This window comes from Photinus pyralis, unplaced genomic scaffold (assembly GCF_008802855.1).
Source record: "Photinus pyralis isolate 1611_PpyrPB1 unplaced genomic scaffold, Ppyr1.3 Ppyr1.4_LG10, whole genome shotgun sequence".
NCBI lineage: Eukaryota > Metazoa > Arthropoda > Insecta > Coleoptera > Lampyridae > Photinus > Photinus pyralis.
Genome location: NW_022170250.1, coordinates 20,588,371 through 20,601,789, shown reverse-complemented (window position 1 = coordinate 20,601,789; position 13,419 = coordinate 20,588,371). Strand labels below are relative to the sequence as shown.

The 13,419-nt window shown below is 36.3% G+C and overlaps 1 protein-coding gene across 5 annotated transcripts in view; it reads right to left on the bottom strand.

The window, feature by feature from the left end:
- LOC116161903 (hemicentin-2-like) overlaps nucleotides 1–13,419 on the bottom strand; it is an 83,825-nt gene that overhangs the window by 11,732 nt on the left and 58,674 nt on the right. For all 5 annotated transcript variants that reach the window (XM_031475393.1, XM_031475396.1, XM_031475395.1 and 2 more), the window contains 3 exons: nucleotides 1,391–1,602; nucleotides 878–979; nucleotides 704–812 (listed from right to left, as the gene is read on the bottom strand). In XM_031475393.1, the coding sequence (XP_031331253.1) occupies nucleotides 704–812; nucleotides 878–979; nucleotides 1,391–1,602 (423 nt within the window). The remainder of the gene's footprint in view (nucleotides 1–703; nucleotides 813–877; nucleotides 980–1,390; nucleotides 1,603–13,419) is intronic.

The window sequence follows — 13,419 nt, the reverse complement described above, 5'->3', positions numbered from 1 at the left end:
AAAACTAAAGATCAGACACGGAAAATACACGCAATAATAAGCAATTAAACAGGTAGGGCAAGGAAAAGGTTTATATTAGGGTAAGAGAGGAATTTTGGAATATATAATTTACAACCCAAAAGAAATTCTGATGGATAGCACGCCATTAGAATAAAAGCAACAAAAAAACACAAGAAAAACCTTAGTGTCACAAAAATAAAAACAAACGAAACATTTTTCCTGCAGAAGTTAATGCTGTTGGTGGGGCTAAAGCTAAAAGAAAATATCTGGGATTAGACAGACAAAATTAATTGGTACTAGGGGGGATGTATGTACGTTTCCAAGGCGAACCTTCCGAATGAAGTTCACATGGGAAAATTTTAATTTGATCAAAGTCATAGGAATGGAGGGTACCTCAAAAATTGCGGGCATAATATAAAGAACGAGTTTCCTATAGAGCAGCCTTTTAAACATGAATTTTCTACCTTAGAGAAAGTTCGTATTGTCTCCTCCTTTGGAGCAATTCATACAGGCAATTTTTCCGGGGCAAATTCACCGGAAGCACCTTTGAAATTAAATTGACAATTCCCAATCGATTATTTTGCATATGACGTGTTAGCAAAAGTTTTTGAGATGTTCCATCCCGTAATTAATCATAATAATCAGAAACACCACCAGTCGTCCACTTCGAGGACCATCATCAGGCTCTATCTATTTTACGTACCCAATAATTGCAGTTCTACAAAGAGGCTAGATGCGGGATGAGTTGTTATTTGACACTCGTATAATCCCGAATCCTTTAACTCCGAGTATCTGATATGTAAACTCCAGTCCTGTAAAAATAGCACGATTAATCAGTAGTGATGCTTTGTGGTCGTATTGACATTGTAGAAATTACCTGCCCACTTTTCCCATTAGAGGTGAAGAATCGTTTATCACTGCTATACGTTTGTAATCCTACAGTTAGTAAATGATAATCCCGGCGCCTAATCCACGACACCTACAAGAATAAAGTGGTAATTATTATTATTATTATTATCCCTCTCTTGTTTTGGGCCCTCAACAGGCATGCCGCCCAATTACAGAGTGACCCGCATAATGCTATTTAGAGGTGCCTCTGCAGAAGGTCTTAAGATGGTCTATACTACTCCGGTATTTACCTTACGAATTAGGAAAACTGCAGGAAAACCTAATTCGGAGTAGCCGGTAGAATGCTCGGAACTGGCCTAAGGTAATTTCCATCTCCGCCACAGATGAAAAATTCACCTCAACCCAGGTTCGAACACCCAACCTTCGGATTTATAACCCAATGCTCTTACCACTGAGCCATAAATCCGATATAATAATACAATGAAGTACGTGTTAAGATCGTAAATACAAAAAAAAATATAAACGAGAAACTTGTACATACTGTGCTCTCGCCAATATCGATAACTTCGCAATGCAAAACAGCGGTTGTTCCAATTTGCGCCTGAACGATCGTATAATTCGGGCTTAGAAACAATTTCTCCACATTTTTCTCATTTTCGGGATCCGTCGAAATGGCGTTGAGACCGGAATCGAGCTTCGAATTTCTTCTCTGACCGGAAATAAACTCTCTCGTCCTCCAATCGTACCGAATATCTGCAAAATGTTGAGCTTTATTAGAATAATGCCACATAAATGTGGGGATATGAATTACGGTTCATTAAGGCATATAAAATGTTTGCCTAATTATGTGATGCTTAGGTACATTGACAAGATAAAAACGATTTTTTACGTTCTATAAGGAAAAAATAAAAGGGAAGTAACCAAATTTTTACAAGGCAATTCTTTTAGGGAGCCCCTCTCCAAGTAAATTACCTAATATCCGAATTAAAATCTTAGGGGGTAACAGAAATCGCGACTGAAAGGAAAATGTACTCAAGAAAGCCTATAATTTAATTTTGATCCTTTTCTCCGGATAATCTTAGACGCGGATGGTTACCTCCGGGCAAAGCGACGTATTGATTTTGTTTGTAATGCCATCTACCGCCTAAAAGGCTAACAGTTCCCGAAAACTCGACAGAACGTTGCACAAGCGTGAGAAACCCTTTCCGGGGATATTTATATCTAGTAATTTTACGTTGAAAGGGTTCTTTGGATTAATGCGACTATCGTCGGTTAGGTGGCGCACAGCGTTTTGAATTGTCAAGCTCGGGGACCAAACGAATTTAATCCCTTTTTCTTAATTTTAACGAATAAGGGATGTCTTTTCGAATACATTGGCATTACGAAACGCTTTACTTTTTAATTGGTTGGATAATTAAGATATCATGCAGTTTTCACTTTAAATATCATAAGTTTAACAAATTAACCAATAATGACATGATTTTAGCAAAAGAAAACACTTTATGTAAACAATTCAGACATGATTTTTAAGAACGCACTTTAATGCAAGAGAAATAATGGGGTCAACTTCGTAAGTGTGAAGGTGTTGCATTGTGATCGTCGTCCATTATTCATCCTTTTGAAAATTTAATTCTGTAGAAAGGTAACGTGTCATATATACCTCTAATTGGTACCCCCATAAATAACAGAGTAGATTAGGAACCAGAGCATTTAGTAGGTAGTTCATGCCCTACAGGGGTTCAAGGCAGCAAGGTTCAGCAACAGGTTCAAAGGCATGAATGCGTTGTGCTAAGGTGGTCATCAGATGCTTAAATATCTCTCCTTACCAATGAGAGAATTATCCTGCTGGAAAGTTTGAACCATTCGCCCTCTTTCGTAGACAGATGACTGTAAAGCTTGTATTCTTTTAGTCTAATCTAGGACAGGTGGCTTAGGCTGGCAAACCCTGAATCGGGGTGCTGATTGCTGAATCTCCTAATCATTGTAGGTACTCGTTTTAAGCCTTTAAGTAAAACACCATCAAATATAATTGTGTTTATTATAAAGGATGAGAAGGGATAAAAAATTTTCCAGCTTTGTTTGTGATACTCGTATTCCGAAATGCTTCCAACACACACAGATAACTTTTAAACTAAATGTTGCTAAATACAAATGGGAAGCGGCATCCACAAACATAGCAACCAAAACCGAACGTAATTAAATTCACACACACATTCCTTTAATGTCTGCATTCATTAATAAATTATTGTATTTTAAACTAGCAATTAGATAGAGCAAAATATCTTGGAGGTATTATAAATATTAATAAAGGGATGTACTATTTACTGCTTTGCCAATGAACAATAATGTTAATGTACGGATGTGTACATAATCAACCGCCTGTTTACATTAGACGTATTAGGAGTTATGCATACCTACTCCTTTTAGTTCATTATAAACAAAGTATCAAAACATCAGAAAACCAAAATTACCCTCGATTTAGTAAATTTATCAGTAATCCTCTCGTCACTTATTATTTCACTCTAATGCTGTGTAATAGGTAACCAACGTACATAAAATTTATGTTCAGTTAATTTATTTACATTACTCTCCTATTTGGGTAATAAATAATAAAAAGTTGTTATTTGTATAATTAGTACAGAACGAAATTGTAAAAACCTAGCGCTCTAGCTTCTTCATTAGTCCATTAGCTACGAGTTTATTTTATTTTTAACTATCGCTGGCAAATAGAAATTCAAGACAAGATCTGTGTATAAACAAAGATCTTGATTTGACTTGATGGTAATTTTGACTCATTATTTGCATAACTAAGGCTCTTATGGAGTGATTGAAACCATGTAAATTGGTAAATCTATTAGAAAATACGTATCCATCGCTGTAATTTAGTTATTTTAATTAATGTTCAAGTAAATAACACAATTAGTACCTGATTTTGAACACAATAGCCAACGTACCTATCATTCAGGCACATCATGAGCTTAATGACTATTCGAATGCGAAGGATAAAAATATAGATTTGAGTGATTGATTTCAGTTCATGTACACGATATCTGCTCCTGCAGTTTTGATTTTGTCGATACCTTTCATTTATAACGAACGAAACAAACGAAAGGATTTTATAATGCTTCATTGGGATCTAAAGTTCTCGCAAAATCCGCTATCAATAATTTTTTTGACCCCACCACTTATGACGCATTATATTTTCCAAGAGTTTACAAATGGTAGGCCAGAGCAGTTTTTTGCATCGAAATTATATCGTGGAAAAATCGTCAAAACGCATTGCACTAATTGCCTATAGAGTACTGGGTGTGAACAACGCCATGTAGAAGTTATTTCTGTCTAAACACCAAAAATAATGACGGAACATCCTGTATATGAGAATATTTCAATTTAGGTATTAAATAAATCTGGAGGATTATTTACGAAATAAGCACAGAGTTCGTTTGTTTTATTTAACTTTGTATTTCAGTGTTTGTTTTTCCTTTTAGATTTGTTTGTAATTGCGTAGTTTTGGTTTTATTTCTTGTTTAGATTTTATCGCTTTTGTAAATTATTCAATTTACAGTAGATGCTTTAATATAGGCACATGGGGCCTATTTCATAAAGCAACTTTGCAACTTTTCACTTGGCACATTGCATTTGCATAATTTTGAAATGCAAAAATTATTATCTGTTTATTTGTTATTTGTTCCAATAACAAAAGTAATCACCTCTGGAACGCTTTCAAAATGTTTTTCTTAATGGTGACGTCACCACAGAAACAGTGGCTTTGATGACAGCTTATCCAAAATTTGGAAAACGATTGTATTGCAGTTGTTGTTGAGATTTTGCCAGATATCGGTCGCGATTGATACCTACAGGTAAATTACGCTGATAGACTCGAAAACTATAACGCCATTTTCCTCTAATAATAATTCAAAATGACACTTGGACTTTTTCACGTAACTATCAGCTGAGGTAAATGATAATTTTCCAGAAAATGACTGGTTCAAAGACCGTTGTACGAAACTCATATAGTTTCCGCTCGATCGCCAACCAACGATTCCTTAATTCCGTGCAAAAATAATTCCCTCCCTCAATACCAAGTTATTTTTAACGCATATTTAATGGTAGAATGGTAATAGCTTAATTTTCATTGGTTCGTTAACTTTCAGGGCTGTCTATAAAAAAGCTGACTTAAGAGATATTACTTATCTTTTCCCAATGCATGCTTAATTCGCAGCGTAAGATATGTAGCATAATATGACTTCTTTTAACGTGTAAAACAAACTCCCGACAAGGTGGTGACAGATACGATTTAAAACAACGACCTTACCGGTTAGGTAAGAGGTCGCCATAAGTGAGGGCACAATTAGCACAAATCGGTGCATTATCAAACATTGTACATAATACGTTGTCAAATTCCTTTCTCGTTTTATAGAATAACCCTCATTAAACAAATCGGTGATCAATCACCTATCTATTCATTGAAAACGCTGTAGGAGCTACTAAAAACACGACTAACTGTTTTCATATGTGACATTTTGCACAGTGGAAAACCAATAAAACTTCAAGTACCTTTTTATTACTTCCGCAATCCTCTTTAACTTCTACCAATACTTCCAAGTTTGTTGATTCTCTTTTAAATGGTCTTATTCTAAGCCATTGTATCGATAATGCCTTTTTATTATTTCGTTCAAACTCTCTACTTGAAAACCCGTAGGCTGCTTGTGCATCTGTTTCGCTTGTATTAATATGGAAACGTTCTTCGCATCTTAATATGCCCGACGTCAAATGAAGTGTAAACGTAAAATACTGTATGGGGAGTATTTTAATGCTCATCCGCCGTATTTATTGGTTTTGTTTGCAATATATTTTTATGGCTAATCAGGAAATATGCTCAGTTTCTGTTTATTGTCAAGATTTCCTCCAAACTGTACAATGCATAAACCACAGTGTTCAGATTTAATACGCTTGCGATGTGGATTAGAACAATAGACATTTACTACGAAATGAAAATCAAGTATAGGTATAAGAAAATGAATGTTTGTTTCACGACTTTCGGTATACTTTACACTTTCTAACTTAACCTACTTCTCGGTTCACGGAACTTTATAAAGATCTTATTTCTTGTCAATTTCAAGATTCGTCAAGATGTCACTTAACGGTTCGAACAAGGTGTAATGAAGTTTTTAAAGAATCTTGATGGGTCTCAGTTTGCTAGCAGTTTAGTTCGAGCTTATTACTTATTACTTTCTAAAGCTTTAAAACCGCCATGAACGTGGGGCGAATGTGCAGCTGAAATAGTTTCCCTAATTGATATTTAGATTGCTTCGTGTAGATTCCTCCACGGCTAGAATTGGTTTTTCTTATAATACGACTCTGATTTAACAATTAATAAAAGATTCACCTTCCTTACAAATTAAGTAATTGGTGTGGTCCATTCAGACTAATTTATGTGCAAAACAATTCGAAATGAAACCGCAAGCACTTTCAAGTTCTTAGAAGAAGGACTGTAAATTAAATTATGAGCGCATTAACTTGTTTACAATCAATTAGAAAGCCACTCAAAGTGACATCCGTGTACCAACAAACACTTTGTAAACAAGAAAGTCTAATGAGACTGCAACTCGGAACGGCTCTTATTTGATTATCCAAAACTTTAATAATGGGCCACGTTCGTCTTTTGCGGCAATGTAATAAATAGTAAGTTGTAATTTGCTAATAAAGCACAGAGTTTGAAATTTATTGTTCTCTTGGTGAGGTTAAGTTAAATGCACTTGTTAAAGGCAATGGGTTCGCATCAACAAATCCCAAAGTGCTTTTTAACTTTTCTTGCTCACAATACAAAGTACGCCCAAAACATATTTACATAAAAAGCTTTGAAGTTTAAATTTGCCATGAACGGCAGCTGGCGACACACTCATTCAATTAGGCCTGGTACGTTCGCATACCTCAGGCACAGGAAGGTCTTCAGAAATATTCATCTCCATAAAGTTATTTTATTATCCACTTCTTGCGTAAGCAATTTGGAATACCGTCGTAGTTATACCTACGTAATATACTTCTGCCGTTTTTAAACTTTTTCTGCATAGCGCATCAAATGTGAATTGCGAAACCGCTCTCATCATTTAGAAGTTTCCGCATTTCCAACTTCGTTACAATCTGCTTCATGACAATTTCAGGTGGACGCAGAAAAACTTATGAGTATGTTAATGGCCACAAAATTTACATTAACCACTTTTTGGGCAGTTTCCTCGCACTAAAAAAGTTCGGAGTTTAATTAAAATGTTAATGGCACAAAAACCCTTGTAAGAAATTTGCGTGGAAATTTTAATAGAAATTTCTTGTTTGTCAACATTAGTCGGCAGATTTTCGCGTTCAAATTAAATTAAATAATTACTTTACGATATTATTAACTTTAATGTTGCGTTAGTAATGAGAACATTCGAAAACCATCTTATCGAAGTCTTACGCACGATACGGCAGATTGATATGGACTGCGTAGATACAAAAATCGAGATCATTAGTCGAACGAGAACTGGTGATTTGTTGCTCAGAATGGAGGAAGGGTCGGAAAAGCAACCCTCATGTTAAATAAGATTAAGGCGACCACTAGTGATCTGGAAAACATGCTTCTGGAAGTTAAAAAGATTTTGGAAAGCCGGAATCTGGATGCCGCGATCATCCCCGAGTGAAATCCGAAGATTATATCCGGAGGCCAGATGTTGGATGGAAAGAATGTTGCAAGTCAAACGGGAGCAACAAATTGCGTACGTGCACGTGGACGGCGGACCTGCAGAGTGGGGGGTGAAACAGGACTTTCTGTGATACAAGCGTTGCGGGCAGATGGGGCACATGGTCAACGACTGCAAGGGGTACCACATCAACAACAAATGCTATAACTGTGCCAAAGTTGGGCACTAAGTTAGGGACTTCAAAGAAGAGACAGCTTGCTTCATGTGTAACGACATTTAGCAGAGACGGGCCAATGGGCACAGAGCACGGAGGGAAGGAAAAGCACAACAACCAGGGCGGAGAGTGGCGATGTGTCAGTGATTTTGCGGTTGTTGTGGTTGTGGTATTAACCTATCCATCTCTCGACGATGAAATATTTTGTCCTTTTTCATTCCATTTTAACAAAGGAGCTTCAGTAGGAACTCTTAATTCGGTCAGGTTGGGAATGACTCTTGTATTAGAGGATTTTTTAAAGGGTTCAAACTTGGGACCTTAGTATCGTTGTACAATTTTTGTATGATCTTAGATCCATCAAAGATTTACCCTTGGTAAACCTTCCTAACAAGTTCGCCGCCCTATTGGCTTTGGTAACGGCACATAAACTCCAAACATTGAACCTTAATAAAAGCTCACTTATTCCCAAAAAATCAATAGGTTATTTTCAAATTAAAATTCAAGATAGAATCAAAACGTCATCAGGAAAAAACAAGTTACCCTTTTTCTGAAAAAAATATTTTTCCCGCTTCAGCACTAGAAACATACCTGGAAAGGAACTCCAACATCCGCGCTAGTGAGGACTCCTTATTTATTTCCTTTCGAAAACCATTTAGACCTGTTGCCGCTAATCCCTAGAGAAGTGGATTAAGACCACTTTATTTTTATGGTGCATTGACATATCAATTTTTTCCCCACTTTTTGATGGTGCGAATTCGTATGACTATAGCGAGTTTCGAGAAAATAACATGAAGAAAAATGAAAGGTTTTTTTTACCATAACTATGTACGAGTATATACTAAAATACTCCGTAAAATATTAAGGGATGTCTAGCAACTACCCGCACTCCAAAGGTTCCTGTATAAGAGAGGATTTAAACAGTGTTGAATATAATCTACTTTAAATAATTGGAAACAGCTAAATTTTTATCCACTGCATGTAGGTTAATTTAATTTTCCCACTTTTACTCTACTTAAGGCGCGAAATGTGGTGCTATAATTGGGAAACATCTGGGCCACATTTCTGCTGTATCATATAAAATAAATTTGCGTAATTTTGGATATGCCTAAAATGACTTTCACTTGGACATGTGCTGCCCCAGTTACCAGAAATATTAGTTCGGAGAGCTGTATTAAAGTTTAGAATTAGGTAATTAAGTTTCGAGTGTAATGGAATACCACGAGCATAATTTCTCTAAACCCAATTACGTTTGAACAAGCCAACATTTTTCGTTTGGAGAAAGGGATAGACTGTTTCCGATAACGTGCCCTAATTTCACATAGGCATTTTTTAATAAACATGTCCGTATTATTTTCATTCATCAGAGAGGTAGGGTTGCGTCCCTATCTTTTTTGTGGTTTCAAGCTGGCAACTATCCCAAAAGCCACACATATATCAAAATTAGATTTAAAAATTGAAAAAATGTGCCCACCCACATTTCCGCAGTTGCTTCAGACGCGACCTTTGCGTATTTAATACTAATCCGCACTTGGTTAAATTTAATTCGCAATTCACAAACGTTATTACAATTTGTCAAATTAGGGTGTAGAAGGAACTTATTCGTATGCCACACGACCATAATTCCACCACACTTCAACTAATTTCGAAATGGTTACGAAACCAGGTGAACATTCAAACAGAAATATGAGTCGTGAATGTAGACTAATGACGAATTTTTGTTGGAAATACAATTGAATTATATTGCATTTCAAGAAAATGATTTAATTTTCCCACAGGATCGGGATAGGTAGGTAATTTCGTGACTAACGTGACATCCGATGATGCAAATCCATGCCTCCGGGAGAGACTATGATAATTATACTGACGCGCCGTAGTTTTACACGTACCTATTTTGGAGTTTCGACTGTGAAATAAACTTTCTGAATAGGGTGCTTTTTATTTCTTAAGAAAGCCCGACGACAAAAACGAGATTAGCATCAATGCGAATTTTTTTTACAGCTTTCACATTAAATCGTCGTCTACAGAATAAAATTTACATAATATGAAGTGAGTAGGGGAGGTTAATTTGCCTGGTGGGAGAAATTTCTGTCTGTGTGAATTACGTATCGATAAACCCTTATCACGTGAAACATTGATCGGCACAAATGCGTTCTTGAAAAGATATTCCGAACGGAGGGCCGATAGCCACATTTTTTAAGTAGAAAGTGAACCTATTGATGATGCTGACTTATAGAGGACCGTTGAGTAAGGGTAGGAAAAAAAAGGAAAGATACGCTTTCGTTAACCTTTGTGACCAGTGATCCCTCTGTGTCTGCTCTGCATTGTCATTCAGAAGGATATATCAAAAAGTAGCGCATCGTCAAGTATAACCATTATACGGCGGTACTCATTAACGAGCTCCTAGTGAATTCATAATTTTGTGGTGTCACGGGGTCGATTTTTGGCCGTACGTTTCCTTAAAATATACGTATTCGTAAAGAAACGTATATTTGCAATTTTTGACTATATGTTTATATTGCGTATACGTTCAATTGTGTTCGTTTTTCTGCGAGCGGGTAAATGGCGTTCGCAAACGCTCGCAACTGACGTTTTGTGGGTTATGTATTGGTTAGTGTTGAAGTTTTGACTCTTGAGACTTGAAAGGTATCTACTAACAACAATGGATGAAGCTGTGAATGTGTTTGTAATAGACAATTTAGAGAATGCCGAACGCAATTATCGCCCGAATAGGAACCATAGTCCTTGCAACCCCATAGAAGTCTTAAATGAAGCACAATTTTCAAAATGTATCAGCTACTTCTTTCCATGAGTCTTGCATTTTCTTGCACGTCAAAATCGTAGTTTGTTTCCCTGCTATTATATCGGGGAGGTTTTTAGCAAACTCTACTAGCCACCCTTTTTGGTTTTGCATGGTATTGCACTTGCACCCTCGCTTTGGCGTGTTCATCATGTTTTCAGTATTCATGCTAATCAGTGCCTAAAATATTAATATTCTTTAATTTGAAATGACTGAGCAATATCTTCACCTCACCACCTAAGCTCAAACCCAAACGTCAAATAGTCCGTTTTAGTTCTAATCAATCAATAAAGGCGACGTTGTCATATGCACTGTACGTTTCGGTTCCAGGCAGTTACGAACAGTAGTCAAAAATTGCATTTGGAAAACGTATACGTTTTTAAGTCTTCGCATCTAAGCGTATACGAATAGATGCGACTGGTTTCAAAAATCGACCCCCTGTCCGTTACCACGATATCTCGAAAACGAATCGACCGATTACGGTAAAATTTTACCGGTGGATTCTTTATTAACTTTGTAGCAGGTTATTTCAAAAGTTGGTTTAGACTTGAGTGACGGTTGGTGACCTTAATACTTTTTACTGAAATGGCAACTAGTACCTACAACTAGAGTTATTTTAGAATATGGTGGTTAACGCCATAAAAACAAACGTAGATTTTATTGGGTAAAGAGGGGTAAAAGACCAAAAACAAAACAATGGAAACAAATGGAAACTGTGCAACTATCGTTTTTCTAGAAAATAAATGAGTTAGACCCCGAAAACATAACATGAATTTTTATAGATGATAAGCGGTTTAATTAATTTTTTCATAAAGCTACTAGGTACGGACATAATGTGGATATAAGGATCAGATTCGGTTTTTTTCCCGTACTCTTTGTCCGGACCTAAAAATGCATAATCCTAATCACCTCGGTTTTCCACTCCATAACAAAAATGATTGAAGAGGGAAAATGCAGCAAAGTGCATAGAAAAGAACGTCGACTGCTCTTTGATAAAGTCGATTGTTCTAAAATTACACCAATGCGAATTAAGTATAGTATATTATGAAACAAGTGTATAATCAAGTCTTTAAAGCACGCACGAGTTTAAACGCGTTTTTTATTGTATTTTTTTATTACACTGCAATCTAATTTAAAATCAAGAGATATAAAATGAAATCATATTGACGATATACTCGAATATATTTCTAATTAAGTAAGCTGATTATTCGTAATTCCATGATGGCAATGAAAATGTCACTTGACGTTTGCTTATAAAAATCACAGTCTTTGTAAATGAAGTGACTTAATACTAAATACTTAATAACACCCCCCAGGAGAAGGGGGGGGGGGTAGAATTTTGGTAGCTTTGTACGTGTTTAGACTAATTTACGTCTTTCTCAGACCACAAAAATGTATAGGACATAGGGCTATTAAATGTGACATTTCAATATTTTAAACACTTTAGATCAAAATTCGGCAGATTGACGGTACCAGTAGGCGCTAGTTAGTTTCCAACCCGCAACGGCTCCACGCACGAAATATTCTTAGCGTAAAGAAAAAATTTCCTTTTTCAGAAACCTCGTTCTTCTCGTGGATTTTGCAAAACCGGGTCAATATCGTGTCCCGATGCGCCTTTTTGGGACACTGGGAAATGGAGAGCAAAACCGGTAACAATTCCGGTTTTCCGGGACATATGGCAACCCTACCTTGGATCTATTGTGGGTGCCTCAGTGTCTTACTCCTATAGTGGCAGTTATACAATTATAGTATTGGCAAATACTTTAATTTTACATGTTTAAGTTCGGATATATCGATGTTTATTATAATTTTGCCATTATACATCATCTTTACATGAATGGCTGTCACAATGCCAGGGACGTTTTCAAACGTAAAATTAACTGAAAGGTAACTTTTAACGCTAGCCAATAAGTCAACAATATTGTATAGTTGTTTACATGAGTAATTGCACACGATTACTAAGTTCCGTAATTTTAATTTTTTAAGTGAGATTCTACCGACCTCATGGGAACTAGAGCCGCGACTTGCAGTAAAAGTTACTTTCAAGTAGTTATTTGGTGATTTGCAGGAGTAACAACGACTTCTCTGTATCACTGTTAAGATTTAATCACTTGGGTAGTTCCCAACTTATTTCAATGTTAGTAGAAAATTGAACTACCGCTACAAAAGTAATTTATGCAATAAAATCGTTAATTTGGTCGGTTCTACGTGAAAATCACTTAGTAGAAGTAACCATATCACTAATCACGGTTTTTGGGACTACCAATGCTGCTCGCGTTTCCCCACTATCGCATGTTCCGCTCGCTGACATCTGAGCGTTTCATCGTTTCGTTAAATACAACTTCGAAACTAGCATCCTATAAGTATTTTCAACACTAAAACCATTTTTGTGTGCCGAGAAATGAAAAACCTCTCAAATAAAGACAATTATTTTGGGTTATTACAGTGTTTTACGCCAGTAGAATTAACATAACATGAAACATAACCGCACGTAACCCACGAACGTGTCTTGAAAATTACGGTGAAATATATCTAATTAGATTGATATGGATTCACTAGCTCAATAAAAATGTGGTACACACATCGCATTACTCGACAACAATGTTGAGGATTGCTATTATCAGTAGCAGTGGAATGCGACCGCGTTAAATACATACAACTTGTAGTAATTACTGGCGGAAGTGCCTATCCTGCCCGTCCCATGTAATAAAATTTAGAATAACGAAAGTTGCATACTTTTGTGTAATTACGTTTGAAACTAGCTGCTAACTTTTTGAGTGGAATTCACGGTATTTACGTGTCTATGTCGAAAAAACTAACTAACTGCATAAATAAAATTATAGTGCATGCACCAAAATCCCACTAGGGGGTAGTACTTAAAT